We start from the raw sequence: 21,097 nt of genomic DNA on the forward strand, positions 1-21,097 counted from the left end.
GAATATATGGATGCCTCAAGTTTCATAAATGCTCTAAGGCGATTCCTTGCCATCAGAGGACCAGTCAAAACATTAAGATCTGACTGTGGAACTAATTTCGTTGGAGCCTGTCGAGAGCTACATCTCAACTCTAGGCCAATTCAAGACCTTTTAGCTGAAAAGGGCTGTACATGGATTTTCAATCCTCCTCATTCTTCTCATATGGGTGGCTCCTGGGAGAGAATGATAGGCATCACACGTAAAATACTGGACTTCATGCTTATGGACTTGAAATCCACAAGACTCACCCATGAGATTCTAACCACCTTCCTGGCAGAATCATCTGCCATAATCAATTCAAGACCACTTGTTACAGTTTCTGTAGATCCAGAGGCCCCAACTCTCCTTTCTCCAGCTACTCTTCTTACCCAGAAGCTTGGGTCTGTTCCTGTTCCCCCTGGAGACTTTAAAACAGGAAATCTGTGCTACAATCAGTGGAAGCGAGTACAACACCTTGCCAACTGCTTCTGGAATCGTTGGAAGATGGAGTATCTCTCTACTCTGCAAGGACGCAGGAAATGGCAACGTCTGAACCCTAACATCAAGGTTGGAGATCTTGTTCTCCTCAAGGACCAGCAAGCTGAAAGAATCGAATGGCCCATGGGACTGATTGTAAAGAGCATTCCTAGTGATGATGGAAAGGTGCGTAAGGTGGAGGTAAAAGTTGCAAGACAAGGGACTATAAAAACTTTCATCAGACCGATCACGGAACTTATCTTGCTCTTGCCCCTTGGAGACTGAACTTACTTATGTATGCTGTTGGATTCTTCCTGTGACTTCAAGAAGGAAGTATCTCAAACTTTAATTGACACAACTTGAAGTTTATATTATAGTTGTTCTTGCATTATATGTATGTTCTCCTTATATCTTTCTGGTCTTCAAGATGTCTCTGCAAATTACATTGTTATGCATAACTTCCGTTATGATTTAAATAGTGACATTTATTATGCCAGACGAGGAGTGTGCTGCCTCAATGAGGCATAGAATATTACATAGCCTCTGTTATGTTCATGTTGTTATAGTTAAGAAGTCATATATTTTTATGCCATTGTTTTCTAGGCTTCCCTGTGTTTGTTCTGTACTGCCATCTACGGACACTTTTTGGTAATGCTCCTGTTTTCCAGTATCTTACCCCTGACCTTATTATGCATTTCCTTTTTGTGTATTACTCCGCCCTTGTAGTTTTATGATGTTTTCCTGTGTCATGGCTGCAGCTAACAGCCTCATGTAACAAGCACTAATGTTAATACATTGCAAGCTACGATCAGTATCATCTTTTGACCGCAAAATACTTTAACCATTCATTCATCTGCTGTATTCATTATCTGCTGTAACCTGATATTCAGAATAAAGCAACTTTGTGGATGAACAAGGTATTGGTGAGTTCAGCTATCTGACAAGGATTGTCTGCAGTGATTGTATCTTCTTATACAGGCCAGGCATAGAGGTCTCAGCAAGGGATAGATCATTATTACAACTATCTGAGTCAGAATACTATTTCATGGTGAGAAGCTCATATTAAGGTAACTAATGATGCTTATCTAACTCCACAGGAAATTTCCAGATGGTCGCAGAATAATAATTTTCATTGTACAAGATTCCAGAGAGTGAGAGCAGATATATTGCATTGCATTTGGTACTGTCCCAAAGTGAACAAACTCTGGCACAAAATTTCGTTTTGGTTATCTAGAATAACAAACCAAAGAATAAGACCTAATTTGAATGATATTCTACTAACCAAAGAAGCAAATGATAGAGTGGAATATATCAAGCTGATTAATAATGCCATTCTACGCGGTAGAGCGATAATTTTTGCAACATGGAAAGATAAGAAGGAGTCTAGTTTTAATAAATTCATCTCTAAACTAATATTCCAGATGATAATAGAGCAATTTGACCTCATATCTAATCCTCAGTTAGATATAAGGCTGTATTTTTCCAAATGGTACCCCTTTATCAAATCAGAACCAATAAGTACACAAAAACAGTTGGTATACCCATTCAAGGACACAATATACATACAAGAAGCAGTGCTATCCAGAGATTTGGGATTTTTGTGGGATTTTGATTAACCCTATGCCCCGAGTGGCCCAATAACGACAAGGCCATACATATCCCAGTCCCCCCTCCTCCCCCTTCCCCCCCCTCTTCTCCCCCCCCCCCATCTCTCGGGATGCTCTGCCTCCAATCTCCTTTTCTCCTTTTTTCTTTTTTGCTGCTCCTAGACTTAAAGATTTAGTTCTTGTGTTTAATTTTTGCTTGTTATGTATGATTCATAAAAACATAAAATGTAAATAGCAGATTTCTAAAAATAAAATAAAAATTAAGGATGTCATATACATTTTGAGTTAATAATGTTTTGTTTTTTGTTTTAAATGACTCCATCAATCTTGTGGCTACTTACATTTGTTGTACAAGATGTATATGCTGTAAAATGATGCAATTAATTGTAATCTTTTTCTAAACTGCTATTTTTTCATTCATAAATAAAGATTTAAAAAAAATAATAATAAAAAAAAAAAATTGCATGATCTATTAGAATCATAAAGGTGTAATATTGATGTGCACTAAATTCTAATAATCCCTTCTCCCCAGAACATTTCCAGTAATTCTTAACAGGAGTTGTCTGCAATGTAAGTCATACTGAAAGCAGTGGGAAAAGACTGTACTACTATTAGACTGGGGAGGAGGGGCAACCTGTGATACAAGTCATCCTGCTGTAATCAGACACGGAGTCCTCTCCTACTGTATAACACAATCTGTGTTCCTCCACCCACCTCCTCTGTACAGCAGTCTTAGCTTGAGTGACAGTCAGTGAAGAGGTCCCTGAGTAATACTGGCACCAGCATCAGCCAGTATGTCCACAATTCTGGCACAAGCTGGGACATCGCAAAATACCGACCCTAGAAACGGCCCCCTTTTTGCATGAGGGGGTACATTGGTTTATTTTCACTATAGATGGGCAGTATACTTTAGGAAAAACACTGCTAGCTGGAGGAAGCTACAACTCTAAAATTATAAAGAAATAAATTGTATACTATTATATTATATCTATATAACAAGACTAGCTTACATTAAAGAGCCATTATAGTCAAAACATGATATGGTCTAATCCAGGGTTCTTCAAAACATGGGTCGGGACACCATGTTTACTGGGTCATCCGTCACGGCTTGTGTGTGTGTTGTATGTATGTTGTATGAGAGTGCATGTTGTGTGTGTGTGTGTGTGGTGTGTGTTGTATGAGAGAGTGTGTGTGTTTGTTATTACCTTTTTACAAAACTTTGAAGTTTGACTACAATCAGGACTAACGTATGCACACATTTTAGTTACTTTGCCTAAAAATGCAGCTATCTTGTATATTACTTCAGAAATTTTCAGACCAAGCATAACAATAGGGCCGCAAAGGTATGTGGTATCAGCGCCCTGGGTCTTCAGAAACAATATTTGATGTACCCTGGTCTAATCCATTAACGCATATCAATTTAAGTCTAGATACCCTTTAAAGGGACAATCTACTCCAGAATTTTTATTGTTTAAAAAGATAGATAATCTCTTTATTATACATTCCCCAGTTTTGAATAACCAATACTTTTATATTAATAGAATTTTTACCTCTATGATTACCTTGTATCTAAGCCTCTGCAGACTGCCCCCATATCTCAGTTCTTTTGACAGACATGCATTTTATCCAATCTGTGCTGGCTTTTAAATAACTCCACGGGCGTGAGTACAAAAACTGTCAAAATGCACTGAGATAAGAGGCAGTTCAACGGCTTAGATATTAGTATATGAGCCTACCTAGGTTTAGCTTTCCAAAAAGAATACCAAAAGAGCAAAGCAAATTTGATGATAAAAGTACATTGGTAAGTTGTTTAAAATTGCATGCCCTATCTGATTCATGAAAGTTTAATTTTGACTAGAGTGTCCCTTTAATTATACATATTTAACCCCTGCAAACAACTCAGCTGTGTAACTACCCTGAAACGATGGACCCGATCACAGCGCCGACTCTGCACCCTCTGTAGTTATGCACCTGTAACTATCGCTGCTTGTTGGATCAGCAGCAGTTTTCACTCGAGACCTGTAGTGCAAAGCATTATTTCTGCTATGTTTTTAACCCCTTTGTGGAAGTTAAACTCATAGCATTAAAGGGCTGCTAGTCTTAAAATGACGTGCTCTAACAAATTAGATAATGTATAATGGCTATTTAAATATTGCCTTTCATCAGGATGTGATATAATTTTGTCATGTATGTAACTGTTAGGGAAATTTTGTTTCCTGGAAGTGTTTTCCATATTCCAAGCAGCATCAATTTTACAGGTTAAATCCTCTTTTCTTATAGTAAAGATGTGATCAGCTTAAAGGGACATCAAAGTGCAAAAGAAAATGCTCTAACATATTAGAGAACTTTATTATGTCACTGTAGCTTGCACATAACTATGGGGTTGATCACAATCCTTTAGAGATACTTATCTAATGTTTTTCTACAAAAAGTCACCTTTAAAGTCTATGGGGATTTTTGTAGACAAATTATTTGATAAGCTTTTGTAAAGGATTGTGATTTTCCACTATGTGTTTGACACCAGAGCAGCACTGCACTACTGTGAGCTAGCTGAACACATCTGGTAAACCAATGGAAAGAGGGAGATATATGTAGCCACCAATCACCAGCTAGGTTCCAGTTGTGCATTGCTGCTTCTGAGCCTACCTATACAGGGCCGCCTTTAACATGGGCCCGCACTGCCCGCAAATAGTTTTCCCCGGGTCATCCTCTGAATGTCCTGGACAGTCCTCAGCTGCACTGTTTTGACTAATGACACCTATCACTTTCCCACGCTTTCCTTCTCAGGCAAAAAAACAAACAAGTAGCATGTTGTTTGCCCATTGGATAAGTGCAATCACACATTAACTCACCAGCAGCAGGGTGCGCTGTAGCGGAAGTTTGCGCGGTGTTAATACGTGTGAGTAGCAGATAGGACACATCATTATTTGGTGACCGTCTGCTCTTGTGTTGATGAAAGGTGCTGATGGGGAACACATTACCCCAGTGCATAACAGGTAACTGCAGGGCCCACTTCTCCAGGGTGGGCACATACTCAGCAAAAGGGGTACAGGAGCCATACATTGGTCATTGCTGTCATTTAGGTGCATACATAAAAGCGGCAAACACGCAGCAAAAGGGTACATACATGGCCGTGTATCTGATCTCTGTTGTTAACTTGACGCATAGGTAGCCATTGCTGTCATGTAGGAGCAATGCATACTCAATAAAAGTGGACAAATACCCAGAAAAAGGGTACAGGGGCAGTACACCTTGTCACTGCTCTTATGTGGGCACACATCTAGCAAAAGGGCTACAGTTGGGGTGGAGAGCGAAATTGCATCGGGTGGGGGGCCAGAAAATGTTTGCCAAGGGTCCAATCAATATTAAAGACGGCCCTGTACCTAGGTATGTTTTCAATGAAGAATTGAAGTAAATCCAATAACTTTAGTTAAAAAAAAAGGTTCAGACCTGGACAGCACTTGTTTTTTGGTGGGTGCCTTTAGCCACCAATCAGCAAGCACAACCCAGGTTGTGAACCAAAAATGGGCCGGCTTCTAAACTTACATTCTTGCTTTTCAAATAAAGATAGCAAGAGAATGAAGAAAAATTGATAATAGGAGTACATTAGAAAGTTGCTTAAAATTGCATGCTCTATCTGAATCATGAAAGAAAAAATTTTGGTTCAGTATCCCTTTAAGCATGAGTTTCATATTGGCTTTCACATCCTTTTAACATGGTACCTTTATTTCCTAAAGAGGTTTTATATAAAATGTTTATAATATAAATTATATGTAATATTATATAAATGTGTAGCTAGATCTAATAATATTTTTTTTCCTTAAAACCCTAATCTTAACTCTGTGTAAAGTTCATCAGTGATTTTAACCTATAGGAGTGGGTTTAGGAATATTTACATTTATATAGAGTTTAGTATTGTCAAGCTATGAATAGGGCACACTGACGAAATGCGTAATCTTGTTAGTTTTATGGGGCACACTGATGAAATGCATAAGCTTGTTAGTTTTATAGGGCACACTGACAAAATGCGTGAACTTGTTAGTTTTATGGGGCACACTGATGAAATGCATGAGCTTGTTAGTTTTATAGGGCACACTGATGAAATACGTGAGCTTGTTAGTTTTATAGGGCACACTGATGAAATGCGTGAGCTTGTTAGTTTTATAGGGCACACTGACGAAATGCGTGAGCTTGTTAGTTTTATAGGGCACACTGACGAAATGCATGAGCTTGTTAGTTTTATAGGGCACACTGACGAAATGCATGAGCTTGTTAGTTTTATAGGGCACACTGACGAAATGCGTGAGCTTGTTAGTTTTATAGGGCACACTGACAAAATGCGTGAGCTTGTTAGTTGATTCTGCCTGTTTCCATTTACTGTTGTTTTGTATTCAATAAAAGTTGTGTTTTAATCTACTGTAAGAGGTTAAAGGGACAGTCAACGTTACTTTTAAATTAACATATATTAAAACTGCTCAGGTCCTGTGCTACCAATTAAGAAGTGAAGATAGTGGAACGCAACAAAACAAGCCTAGCTATCATGGCGCTTCACTCCCATGCATTTTTTGTTGTTGTTTTTTTTAGCATCAAGCTGTATATATACATGTCAATGTGCATTTGTAATTTATAGCTGCTTGTAGTCTCACTATCAATTTAATCTTTTTAATTACAAGTGCAAAAGGGATGATTATTTCAACTATTTAGCTGTCATATTTTTTTACTTTAAATACATACACTGATCTAATTACCAGACATAGCATATATGTATAAAGATTTATAAAATATCTTTATACTTATTCATGCTATGTCTGGTAATAAGATCAGTGTATGAATTGGAAGTAAAATAAAAATGACAGCTAAATAGTAGAAATAATCATCCCTTTTGCAACGTGCTTGTTTTTATTGAAGGGGGTAATATTTTTTATTACGTAGCTTGAGTAGAAAATAAAACGCTTCCTTCTTCTAGTAGTGTAAACAGCAGATCGCTATTACATTCTTATAGCGATCCACTGTTTAAATTTCTCTGTCAACTGACAGAGTGATGCTGCAGCACAAGCGCTGTAGCATATGGAAGGATCTGTGTGAGCGCATTGCAATTAGAGGAGTGTGCGTATTCTTAGTCTAGCCAAACCACCCACTCTAGGCAATAAAAAATTACAGCGAGTCGGGGCGGACTGGGGTAAGAATCAGAACGAAGTTTTCAGGCACAATTTAAACTTTCAAAAGCGGAATAGATATATTGAAAGCCTGCCATAATATTAAAAAATAAAAAGTATATATAATAAGCTTCATTATAAAGGATTGTTTACTGTCCCTTTAAGTTGTTCCTGATGTTATCATTCTCAGCCCTCCAAATTCATGTGTTTACCACCGCCAATGGGTTAAAAACCTAGGTAAAGTACTGCTTTGGAGCCGTAGAGAACTACTGTTTCCAAGCGTAAACTGCCGCTGACCCAGTCAGCAGCACTAGTTGCATATCTAGCTGTGTTTAATTGGCTCAGCAGCAGTTTCCGCTCAGGATTATCAGTGGTCTATGGCCCACAAGCAGTACCTATGTGAGGGTTAAACACATAGCATTTCAGGGTCCATAGAGATAAATGTAAATGCTCTAACAAAAGAGAACCTAATTTTTGTCATTACAATGTCCCTTTAAACCTGTAGAACTTCAGAGTCATAATATTGTTTTAAGCTTGTAAAAAACATTATTTGGGAAATGCTTTTTTTTTTTAATTGCAGTGTAACTTCATTAATTTTATTAAACTAGACACAAAATACTTTCATAAAATATAGATACTGTATCTATATTATGTACACTTGGAAAAATATTTATTGTATTTATAAAGAGACAAAATGGAATGATTGAGTTGTAAAGAAGAAAAACACTGTTTTCCAAATGGGAAGAAGTAGAGGGTAGAAAGACAAATAATTTTCATGTCCTTATTTCATGTTATTCTAGTTCAGATGCGCTTTTCAAGAAGATGATGTACAGAGAATATGAAGCAGGTTTTAAAGTACCAAAACCATTTTCTGAGGTTTCAGGTGAGAATCATTAATCTAGTTTTATAAATATAAATACATATTAGTGTGTGCAGCTGTAGTCAGTTGTGATTGTCCTCTTTCCAGTATTGATGATTTTTGTGTGTACAGGTGGCCCTCGGTTTACACTTTTTTTCAGTCATGTGACTGCTATTGAAAAGCATTGAGAAGCAGTGCATTGATTAAAATAGCCAGTAGGTAGAGCTGTCCGCTTGTGTTGCAGCAAAGAAATGCAAGACAAGCAAGCTGAAATTAATTAGTTTAACCAGACCTGAGCTATTGAGCAGCTTGCAAAGGAACAAGATCTTCCTGTCTATAAATCAGTCCAGATTGGAATGCATAGAAAGAACTGTTTGCAGAAAAATGCAAGTAAAGTCTGTGTTGTGTATTAGGTTTATAATGCTGTTTAGCATTTAAAGTCTTCATTTCAAAGCTTTAAAAATAATGTATTAGGTGTTACTTTTAGTAAGAAGTGAATACAGCGCCAACAGGAGGCCAAGGGATTAATATACTCACAGAGAGGTGCAAAAAATACTCACAGAGAGATAAAAAAAATTATTTAATGGGCCAAGTAAAAAGGCATCAGCAATAAAAGACTATATGTAAAAATATATATAAAAACACATAAAGATAAAAGTACAGGAATATCTTGCAGGAGCGGCTCAAAGGGCCAAAGGTGATAATTACAATAAAAACAGAGATAATAACAGGTGATCAGTGTGAGTGGTACACCAGAAGAAGAGTGTAAACTAGTGAAACAGAGTTATCCTAAGTCAAACTCAATCAATGCATCAAACAAAAAATCTATAAACAATAATACAAACAATAATATCCAAAAAATAGAAAAATGCACTGCAGTGCAAAGAAAAGGGGGATGTTAAAAATAATTGTGTAGATACGGTCAAAAATGTAAGTGAGTGCAGATGATGATAACAAATGCTAACTACTAATCCAGTGAGGTAAAGATAAAAATTAAATTAAATACACAATATGCAATAAAAACAACATGAAAAATAAACATATTCCAAAAATGTTGATCAACAAATGTTAGTGAAGAACAAAAATAAGTAAATCAAAACCAAAAAAAGTGGAAAAAATGGGTGATGAAAAAAAGATAAAAGTGAAGAAATTGGTTCCTTCCAATATTAGTTACTTTAACACAGGGGTGTCCAAACTTTGCTCTCCAGAGGTTTTGGAACTACATTTCCGATGATGCTCAGCCAGCATTTTATCTAGCTGAGCATCATGGGAAATGTAGTTCCAAAACCTCTGGAGAGCAAAGTTTGGACATCCCTGCTTTAACAGATCCAAATTCCTGAGTGAGGTGGCTGAAGTAGCTGATTGGATCCTAGCACCTGTCAGCTGCTCCTATGGTATCCTAAAAAGTGTCCCTGTAAAAAAGAAATTCACAACATAGTGTATCCAATATGAGAATGAAGTAAATATTAGAATAATGCTTACCAATATGTCAACGCGTTTCTGCCCTCAAAATAGGGCCTTTCTCAAGACTAAAATATTGGTAATGGCAACTAGCCTTATATACAGTTTAGAAGTAATAACCTATATGATAGTTTAATTGATTAATTGTATTGTTTGGGCGCCAAATCCCTCCACTTCCTGTGTGACACCTAAAAGATTCCCCCATATAGCAAACCGGAAGTATGTAAATCTTACCGGATTAATTCTAGACATATCTGACATATATAGATCATTCAAAAGGCGTGTATATGGCCTTAGGTTTATCCATTTGTTTGTTTCTCGATTGCCGGTATGTTTGTTTCTGGGTTACCGGTTTCAAGCTCGATATCGTAACTACCCGGAAGTGACGTAACCGTTAACGTCACTTCCAGTCCGGCGATTCTAAATAAACAAGCCGCTAGCAACATTAGTATGATGTACAATGCTAATATATGCGGCTGTCAGTTACGCCTCCCATCTAGCATATTAGATCTTTAGAGAGTTTTGGGGATGAAATTGTCAGAATAATGCCTACCAATGCGTCTCTTAAGGGGATAAGTGTCAAGGTATTATTGGCCCCCAAACATGATAACAATAAATGAAGGCTATGTGATCACAAACAGTGAGATTTGCGAAAAAATAACACATATCTTATGTCAGTGGGACAAAGAAAACAATAAAAACATTAAAAACAAGTGCTTTTGGAAAACAGATTTTAAAGTTGAAAAATCGGTTTTTCTATCTATTTCTCTTAAGTCCAAAGGGGGTCAAATAATATTTTCTCTCTATAACCATAATTTATATATCCATCATTACACTAGTAGATGGATTGAGTGATCTTGAATATTATAATATGTGTTAACATATTGTTAAAATATATTTAAGATACACTAGTAGTGGATTGAGTGATCTTAAATATTATAATATGTGTTAACATATTGTTAAAATATATTTAAGATACACTAGTAGTGGATTGAGTGATCTTAAATATTATAATATGTGTTAACATATTGTTAAAATATTTTGAGATATGCTTGACACTCCATAAAGAAAAAAGGAGTTGTATATAGCTTTATGGATCCTTCAATGTCATTGATCCATGCTCTGATAGTAAGATCTCGTATATTTATGAAAAATAAAGTTTTTTTATTTTAAATAGATCAGAATCATAGTTAGAGGAGAAAGAAATTAACCTGTGATGAATTATTTACAGAGGGCAAACTGCTTAGCTGTTAAAAAGTCCTAGATTGTATTTATATATATATATTTCTCGTTTGCTCCAATAGTTGAGCATAGATAAATAAAAATACAAAATCCCAATGGAAACAATTTGGACTTAGTTGTCCATCTATCTGATATGTATAATCAGTTATACGTATATAAAGAAAGGTATCAATCGTGTAAACACATAGATAAAACCAGGACGTGGCTCCTGTTGGCGCTGTATTCACTTCTTACTATTTGTGCTATTTTTTTTTGGAGGTTGGTTAGGACCTCTGTTTGGATACAGCTTGGGGATTGCCTTAGCGCTTGTACACTACCCCTCTTTACTTTAGGTGTTACTTTTGCCAATTTTTAGAGGGGCCTGGAACCTAACTCCCTCACTTCCCATTGACTTACATTATAAACTGGCTGTGATGATAGCAGGATGTGATGTCACTAGCATGTGGGCGGGGCTTAGGTCCGGTGTCTGTGTCGCAGTTAGTTTAGTACAATCAACCTGTCTGGATGTGTATTGCTATGCTCTGTAATAAAATAGAGTTGTACCATCATTGCTGTGTCCTGCATATGTCCTGCATCTCATGACATGGTGTCAGAAGTTCTGGACTACGCTTCTGTTTCTGATGATGACGATGTCAAAGTTTACCCCACCTGAGCCTTTTGACTTTTCTCAGCCTGCAGCTTGGCCCACATGGCGTCAGCGGTTTCAGCGCTTCAGGATTGCATCCAAACTGAACAAGGAGAGTGGTGAAGTACAAGTTAATTCTCTTTTATATTCTATGGGGAAAGATGTAGAGCCAGTGTTCAATGCTTTTACTTTCCAAGAAGGGGACGAAGTTAACTTTGATATAGTTATGGATAAACTCAGTGCCCACTTTGTGCCCAAAAGAAATGTGATTCATGAGAGAGCTTGTTTTCACAAACGTAATCAGCGTGTGGGAGAATCTGTGGAGTCATTTGTGCGCAGCCTGTTTGAATTAGCTGAATTCTGTGAGTTTGGTGTTGCTAAAGAAGAGCAAATCAGAGACAGAATAGTTATTGGAATTGCAGATGCTGAAGTCTCCCTGAAGCTGCAGTTAGAGCCTGATTTAACGTTAGACGGGGCTATTAGGATGGCCCGCCAGAGTGAACTGGTGAAAAAGCAAAGTGCTGATCTGAGGTCTGAGAGTATTGTGGATGAAGTGCAACAGTCTAGGAAAATTACTAGTGAAAGGCACAGTGTGAGCGGTAGATCTAAAGTACTGGAAAGGCCTAGAAGTGGATGGGCGCAACATGGCCGATGCACACGGTGCTACCGGGCTCATGATCAGAGTGCTATATGCCCGGCCAGAGATAAAAGATGCAGAAAATGTAACAGAATAGGCCATTTTGAAGTGGTGTGTAAAACTGAATACATTAAGGAGATGCAGGTGGACAGTGACCAGGAGGGTCAGGAAGTGTCTTTTGTGGGGTCTGTTGTGGAACGGACAAGCTCAGAGGAAGATTGGAAAGTTACCTTTGCTGTAATGGGAGCCAATGTTGATTTTAAGATTGACACAGGAGCTGATATCACTGTAATGTCTTTTGCTGAATTTATGAAACTGCCTCGACAGCCCCAGCTGGCGAAGGTTACTACAAATGTTCATAGTCCTGGTGGCCGCATTGATTGTGTGGGGAAATTTCTTGCCAGCTGTGAGTACAAACAAAGGAAGTTCACCATGTGGGTGCATGTGATCCGAGGTCAGTGTGTTAACAGTTTATTGAGCAGAAAAGCAGCCTGTGACTTGGGCCTCGTGGCCAGAGTGAATGAGATCTCTGAAGATATGTTTGGCGAGTTGGGCCTACTGAGCTGCAAACCTGTCCGTATAGCACTTAAAAGTGACGCAGTCCCGTACAGTATTTCTACTCCTCGTAGAATTCCGTTCCCGCTCATGCCTCAAGTGGAGAAAGAGCTCATGCGCATGAAGTCTATGGGGGTTATTGAAGAGGTTGTTGAAGCAACTGATTGGTGTGCCCCCATTGTTCCAGTTGCAAAGAAAAACGGAAAGGTGCGCATCTGTGTGGACCTGAAAAGGTTGAATGAGGCAGTGAAGAGGGAGAGATTTGTGCTGCCGACACTGGAAGATATAGCCCCGAAGTTGGCTGGGGCGAAGTTCTTTTCCACATTAGACGCTTCTAGCGGCTTTTGGCAGATCCCCCTGGATCCAAAGTGCCGCAAACTGACTACCTTTATCACTCCGGTAGGTCGGTTCTGTTTCTGCAGACTTCCCTTTGGGATATCCTCCGCTCCTGAGATCTTTCAGAGGGAAATGAGTTCTCTCCTGAGTGGCCACGTGGGCACAGCAGTCGTCATGGACGACATTCTAGTGTATGGGTCTACAGTGGAGGAGCATGATCAGCGTTTGAGTTGTGTGCTGCAGGCTATCAAAGAGTCTGGGCTGAAGCTGAATAAAGAAAAATGTCATTTTAGGTAAACTGAATTATGCTACTTTGGGCATATCATCAACGGGGATGGCATCAAGCCGGACCCCGAGAAAATTCGGGCTATCGAACAGATGAAAAGCCCTTCTGATGTACATGAGCTGAGACAGATATTGGGCCTTGTAAATTACGTGGGCAAGTTTCTTCCAGATTTATCTACAGTTTTGCACCCTATCACAGAGTTGCTTAAGAAAGATGTTGCCTGGGTCTGGGGACCCTCACAAGAAAAAGCGTTCCTGCATGCTAAGTCCCTGCTGGGGTCTGCCCCAGTGCTGGGGTTCTACGACCCTTCAAAAAAGACTGTGGTTAGTGCTGATGCAAGCAGTTATGGGTTGGGGGCTGCACTCCTGCAGCTGAATGACAACAAACTACAGCCCATCGCCTACTGTTCCCGCACACTGACGGCTGCGGAGTCAAAATACGCTCAAATTGAGAAAGAGTGCCTGGCTGCAGTTTGAGCCTGTGAGCGCTTTCAGCGTTATCTAGTGGGTTTGGAGAAATTTAGTCTGGAAACTGACCACAAACCGCTAGTCCCTCTTATCAATTCTTATGACATCGACAAAACACCCTTGAGATGCCAGAGACTTTTAATGAGACTACTCAGGTTCAATGTTCAGGCAGTGCATGTGCCGGGGAAGCAGCTGGTTGTGGCAGATACACTGTCCAGGCTCCCGCTGGCTGCTGCTGAAGAATCCTCCACAGAGTCGGATGTAAAAGTGTATGTTGATTCAGTTCTGGCCTCTAAGTCCATTTCTTCAAGGAAACTGGAAGAGATAAAGAAAGAGACATATTTGGACACAGATCTGCAAGAAGTTATAAGGTACATAAGAGATGGCTGGCCCGAGAGCCGGGCAGCCTGGATGTCTTTAAATGCTTACCAGCCAGAGAGGTCGCAGCTCACGGAGCTGGAGGGGTTGGTGCTGTTCCAAGACCGTATTGTAATTCCTGTCAGCATGAGGAAGGAGATGTTAAACAGGATTCACGATGGCCACTTAGGCATTACAAAGTGCAGAGAAAGAGCAGCTACAGCTGTGTGGTGGCCTGGGATCAGCTCCGACATTGCAAATCACGTGTCTAAATGTGCCTTTTGCCGGGAACGCCGGCCTACTCAGAGAAGGGAGCCCTTAATGTCTACTCCGCTGCCTGCGGGGCCGTGGCAGAAAATAGCTGCTGATTTGTGCGAACTGCACGGGAAAAAGTTTCTTGTTGTTATCGACTACTATTCCAGGTATTTGGAAATAGCACCTCTGAATGATATCACAAGTCAGGCCGTTATCATTCGCCTGAAGAGCTTGTTCGCCCGCTGGGGCATTCCAATGGAGCTGGTGAGTGATAATGGCATGCAGTTCGCTTCTACAGAGTTCAGTGCTTTCAGCAGGGAATATGATTTTGTACATTCCACGTCAAGTCCACATTATCCGCAGGCCAACGGAATGGCTGAAAGGGCAGTTCAAACAACAAAATTCATTCTAAAGCAATCTGAACCGTACCTAGCCCTCTTGTCATACAGGGCGACGCCCATTCAAGCCACCGGGTTTAGCCCGGCACAGCTGATGCTAGGACGCCAGATTCGCACCACTTTACCCTCAGTGGGTGTCTTCAAGCCGCCTGGCCCTGTTCCTCGGGACGAAGTCCTTAGGAGGGATGAAGAGGCCAAAAAGGGTTATCGTTTCTTCTACGACAGGAGACATTCTGTCAGGCCTTTACAGGAACTGAAAGCGGGCCAAAGTGTCAGAATTAAACTGGATGATGAGAAGAAATGGAAGACGCCTGCTATAGGTAGTGGGCCGCTCTCCAGAACCAAGGTCTTACACAGTCCTTACAGAGGGAGGGACGGTTACACGCCGTAACCGAAGACATCTTCAGCCTGTATCTGAGAGTCTGGAACCGGATACCTCAGTACCACCGCCGGTGGGATCCCCTGTTCTAAGAGAGGTGCCTTCCCCTCAGCAAGATCATAGCGGGGATATATCTTTGCCTCCAGCAGACTCTTGTTCACCATCTTCTGTATCAGAGGACAGTTCATGCAAAGTTACATCAAGCGGAAGAGTGGTGAGGCTTCCGGCCCGATACAGGGACTGACTTTAGCTAGAACAGTGACCGGAAGTATGGGCAGAATAATCCCATGGTCACTGTGGACTAGGGTAGTCTACCCCGATGTCCAAGTCAGGATGTAATTTATTTGTTCATGTTTTCTAATCTATCTGTTTTTATAATGTTCTAAAACAAAATGTTGTTGTATACCCTGTTGGTGTACCTTGTTATTTAATATATGCGAATGTATGCTTTGTCTTTGAAAAAGGGGAAGATGTGATGATAGCAGGATGTGATGTCACTAGCATGTGGGCGGGGCTTAGGTCCGGTGTCTGTGTCGCAGTTAGTTTAGTACAATCAACCTGTCTGGATGTGTATTGCTATGCTCTGTAATAAAATAGAGTTGTACCATCATTGCTGTGTCCTGCATATGTCCTGCATCTCATGACACTGGCTTTCAATTTACAACGGTTTCAATTTACAACCATTCCTTCTGGAACCTAACCCCGGCGTAAACTGAGGGCTACCTGTACATTCTTAAAATGTAGGTATATGTCATGTAATATGAGTGTGTTATTGAAAATGTTTTTTTCTTTTGCATGTTTTTGTTGCTTGATCTCTCTCTTATCTACCTGCTATGTATCCTAAGTAACTAAGGACGGGCACTTTGCTTGTTAGAGCGAATAGTCCTGTGAACTTTTGTTTTGGACAATTCAAAATTGATAAGAACGAAAATCTATTAAAATTCGTTAATCAAATGTTATTTCCGGTTTTTGAATGTTACTTTAATTTTCGATTGTTTATAATTAGATCGAATAACCACATTAAAAATTTCTAATGTAACATTTGATTTAACAAATTCTATTTAGAAGTTCAATAGTTCAAGTGGTATTAAATTTAGTAAAATGATACATAATAGATATAAATAGATTGATTATAATTTTTTTATTTCGAATATTGCATAATTTGAATATTACATTTGAAGAGAGCATTAGAAATACTATTACATTAAACAAATGTTACAGCAAATGTGTTAAAATTAGTTTCATTTTTCAAATGTTGTAAAACATTTGCCCATCCGTACTGGTAACCATGTCAAAGACCACTCTATAGTAGATGTAGGGTATAGCCTAAAGCTGAGAGAAATGTTCCCTTCAGGTATTGTCTCAAAAACATACAATTGGTGAACTCAGTAAATGAAATGGCTATAGTAAAAGTGACTGTTTCTGTTTTAATTAGTCTGAGAGTCATGCTGACAAGAACACTACATTAGTAAGACCAACATGACAAGTTACATGAGATTTATCACTGTAGATTTCTCTATTTTTGGTTTGTTTCTCTTTTATATGTGCTCTTTATGTTACATTTGAATGACTTTAAAGTGATGGTAAATTTGAGCTTTTAAAAAAACATTATGATTTACCATCACTAAAAATTAAATGTAATTTAACTCATCATTTACTAAACAAAATGGTGCTAAACTCACATTGGCTCTGCTGCGGCACTTTGCTAAAGCTCTCTAAACCAATGCTTGTCAACTGATATCCTAGCATGGCTATTGGTTTAGAGGTTGAAATGTTACCTCATTGGTAAAGAGCGATGTTCAGTGGGCGGCCGGAGCCGCTGACTTTAACAAGCTGCCGCTGCACAGCCAGGGTTTAGAGTTTAGCACCCTTTTTTTCGTAAATAATTAATTAAAATACAATTTATTTATAGTGATGGTAAATCGGATTTTCACTTTAAATGAACACAAAAAATTTAAAGAAAAAAAAAACTGATTTAATCTTTTTTATTTATGGTTTTAGGCATTATGGGCCCAACATTGCGTGCAGAAGTGGGAGACACAATTAAAGTACATTTTAAAAACATGGCGGATAAACCGCTAACCATTCATCCACAAGGCATTACATATGGAAAAATGTCAGAAGGTAAAAACAAGTGTTTAATACATTTCTTTCTTGTTTTTACTATCCTTATTATATTTAGTGTAAAATTAAATCATTGTTAACCCCTAAACGACCAGCGTCGTACCCTGTACGATGCAAGTCATTATGCCCTTAAGGACCAGCGACGTACCCTGTACGTCACTGCAGTCCTGGGCTTCTCTCTGCCGCGATCTAGCTCAAAATAGCGAGATTGCGCAATTTCTGCATGCCCCATGAGTGGGGCACTGCAGAAATAGATTTGTAGAGTTACCGATGCACTCTGTGGCCCTCTCTGCATCGGACAGGGGTGGTGCCAATCGTTGGTGGGTGGGAGCGTAAGGAGGGAGGCAAGTGGGCGGCCCACAGCTGGAGGGGGCGGGAGAAGGGTGGGAAAGCTACGCTACACAGAAAGGGAACATAAATAAAAAAAAAGCCGGGAAGGAGGGAGAAGGGAGGAAGGGCAATAAGGTGGATCCTAGGTGGGAACCATTGTGGGAAAGAGATCTGGGAGTAAGGTAATGATGGGGGACAGCTACACTACAGAAAAAATGGTTAATGGTTTTAAAAAAAAAAAAATATATATATATATATACAGGGAGTGCAGAATTATTAGGCAAGTTGTATTTATGAGGATTAATTTTATTATTGAACAACAACCATGTTCTCAATGAACCCAAAAAACTCATTAATATCAAAGCTGAATAGTTTTGGAAGTAGTTTTTAGTTTGTTTTTAGTTATAGCTATTTTAGGGGGATATCTGTGTGTGCAGGTGACTATTACTGTGCATAATTATTAGGCAACTTAACAAAAAACAAATATATACCCATTTCAATTATTTATTTTTACCAGTGAAACCAATATAACATCTCAACATTCACAAATATACATTTCTGACATTCAAAAACAAAACAAAAACAAATCAGTGACCAATATAGCCACCTTTCTTTGCAAGGACACTCAAAAGCCTGCCATCCATGGATTCTGTCAGTGTTTTGATCTGTTCACCATCAACATTGCGTGCAGCAGCAACCACAGCCTCCCAGACACTGTTCAGAGAGGTGTACTGTTTTCCCTCCTTGTAAATCTCACATTTGATGATGGACCACAGGTTCTCAATGGGGTTCAGATCAGGTGAACAAGGAGGCCATGTCATTAGATTTTCTTCTTTTATACCCTTTCTTGCCAGCCACGCTGTGGAGTACTTGGACGCGTGTGATGGAGCATTGTCCTGCATGAAAATCATGTTTTTCTTGAAGGATGCAGACTTCTTCCTGTACCACTGCTTGAAGAAGGTGTCTTCCAGAAACTGGCAGTAGGACTGGGAGTTGAGCTTGACTCCATCCTCAACCCGAAAAGGCCCCACAAGCTCATCTTTGATGATACCAGCCCAAACCAGTACTCCACCTCCACCTTGCTGGCGTCTGAGTCGGACTGGAGCTCTCTGCCCTTTACCAATCCAGCCACGGGCCCATCCATCTGGCCCATCAAGACTCACTCTCATTTCATCAGTCCATAAAAGCTTGGAGTAAGACAACATGCATAAAGAGGATGATGTGGTCAAAATACTCATTTGCCTAATAATTCTGCACTCCCTGTATATGCATAAATTGAGGCAAACTAGGTACTGGCAGTCAGCTGCCAATACCTGAAATGGTGGCAAATAGGTAGAGGGTTAGGGTTAGAAAGCTGTTTGGGGGGGATCAGGGAGGTTGGGGGGTAAAAGGGGATCCTACACGGCAAAAATTATTTAAAAAAATATATATATATTAAAAAAAAAAAAAAGCAGCCTTTTATTTTAGTACTGGCTGACATTCTGCCAGTACTTAAGATGGGGGTTACAATTGTGGGGTGGGGGACAGAAGAGAGCTGTTTGAGAGGAGTCAGGGAGGGATCAGGGGGTGGGATGTATCAAGTGGGAGGCCGATCTCTACAAAAAAGCTAAAATTAACCCTACAAGCTACCTAATTAACCCCTTCACTGCTGGGCATAATACAAGTTTGGTGCGCAGCGGCATTTTGCGGCCTTCTAATTACCAAAAAGCCATATATGTTTGCTATTTCTGTTTAAGGGGATCCCAGAAAAGATTTTGCAACAATTTGTGACATGATTGCACAAGCTGTTTGTAAATAATTTCAGTGAGAAACCTAAAATTGTGAAAAAGTTAACACATTTTTTTTTATTTGATCGCATTTGGCGGTGAAATGGTGGCATGAAATATGCCAAAATGGGCCTAGATCAATACTTTGGGTTGTCTACTAAAAAAAATATATAGTTTTGATAGGTAAATATAAAAAAAGGCTCTTTGGGGCCAAATTATCATTGTGCGAACGGACATGATCCAATATTGCGGATCATGTCTGCTGCACATCGATAAATGCAGACAGCATACGCTCTCGGCATTTATCATTGCACCAGCAGTTCTTGTGAACTGCTGGTGCAATACCGCCCCCTGCAGATTTTCGGCAAATCGGCCGCTAGCAGGGGGTGTCAATCAACCCGATCATATTCGATCGGGTTGATTTCTGTCGATTTCTGTCTGCCGCCTCAGAGCAGGCGGACAGGTTATGGAGCAGCGGTCTTTAGACCGCTGCTTTATAACTTGTGTTTCCAGTGAGCCTGAAGGCTTGCCAGAAACACAGGGCATCAAGCTCCATACAGAGCTTGATAAATATGCCCCTATTTCTGTTTAAATGTAGTGATGGCAAAAATGCTCTGGTCTTTTGGAGAAGTTTTTGTCTGAAGTGCCCGGTCCTTAAGGGGTAATTAGGTTATAATTCAGTAATATTATAATTTTGTGTGCAATTATAAAACTGTATAAATAAATGCATAAATCTCACGTGCTCTATTGTGCACACTAACTCCAAGCAAATGATACAGCTGTCAAAAAGCTGGCAACATCACTGTTCTTTAAGTTGGCTTGAATGACAGTGTTTAGCCTTTTCTACTCCTGTAACAAGTTCAGATTGTCTTTTCCAAATAAGACAATTCTAAAATATGTACTGTACAGTGTACACTGTGCTGATATGTTATAATAAGGGGACAAAAAAGGCTTGTATTTCCAAGGTGTTTTATGCCCCTTTAAAGGGACACGAAAACCAAAATGTTTCTTTCATGATTCAGATAGAACATACAGTTATAAACAACTTTTCACCTTTACTGCTAGTAACTGCAAAATGTTCCTCAGCACGGTCCTGTGGTGGGTCTGACTCCTGCTGGCTATGTCATGTGGTGGGTCCTGCTGGCTGTGGCCTGCGGTGGATCCTGCTGGCTGTGACTTGCGGTTGGTCCTGCTGGCTGTTACCTGCTAGCTGTGGGTCCTGCTGGGTGTGGCCTGCGGTGGATCCTGCTGGCTGTGACTTGTGGTTGGTCCTGCTGGCTGTGACCTGCTAGCTGTGGGTCCTGCTGTGGGTACTGCGGTGGGTTCTGCTGGCTGTGGGTCCTGCAATGGGTCCTGCTGGCTGTGGGTCCTGTGGCTGTGAGCTGATTCGGTGGTGCAATGGGCCACTTTACTGGATTTGCCCCCAGGACTAAGGCTGCCAGCCCTCCCCTGCTTTTATTACAGGGTGTGAGTAAACCTAAAATCCAAGATGGCGGAAGCCAGTATGAAAAGGCGGAGCTTTAACATCTGGAACCATGAAAGGTTTTAAAACAGAATAACTGTTTTGAAAAGAGCTGCAGGAGGAATAGTAAATATTATTTTGTAGTTGTGGCCCTTTAATGTCCTTTTAAATACTTAATATAATAAAACATCATCTTATAATGTTATGCACACAGAGTTGTATATCATATAGGAAAAGAAATGACAGGCACTGCAAGCCAGGTAATGTTGCATATAAAAAGTCCCAATTTTATTCAAAGAT

General features: G+C 39.8%; 1 protein-coding gene across 1 annotated transcript in view; it reads left to right on the forward strand.

Annotated features, from left to right (window-relative positions):
- The window catches only part of F5 (coagulation factor V), a 423,639-nt gene that overhangs the window by 46,341 nt on the left and 356,201 nt on the right, over positions 1-21,097 (forward strand). The window contains exons 2-3 of the mRNA XM_053706505.1: positions 8,059-8,141; positions 17,117-17,239. Of these exons, the coding sequence (XP_053562480.1) occupies positions 8,059-8,141; positions 17,117-17,239 (206 nt within the window). The remainder of the gene's footprint in view (positions 1-8,058; positions 8,142-17,116; positions 17,240-21,097) is intronic.

Source organism: Bombina bombina, chromosome 3 (genome assembly GCF_027579735.1).
Source record: "Bombina bombina isolate aBomBom1 chromosome 3, aBomBom1.pri, whole genome shotgun sequence".
Taxonomy (NCBI): Eukaryota; Metazoa; Chordata; class Amphibia; order Anura; family Bombinatoridae; genus Bombina; species Bombina bombina.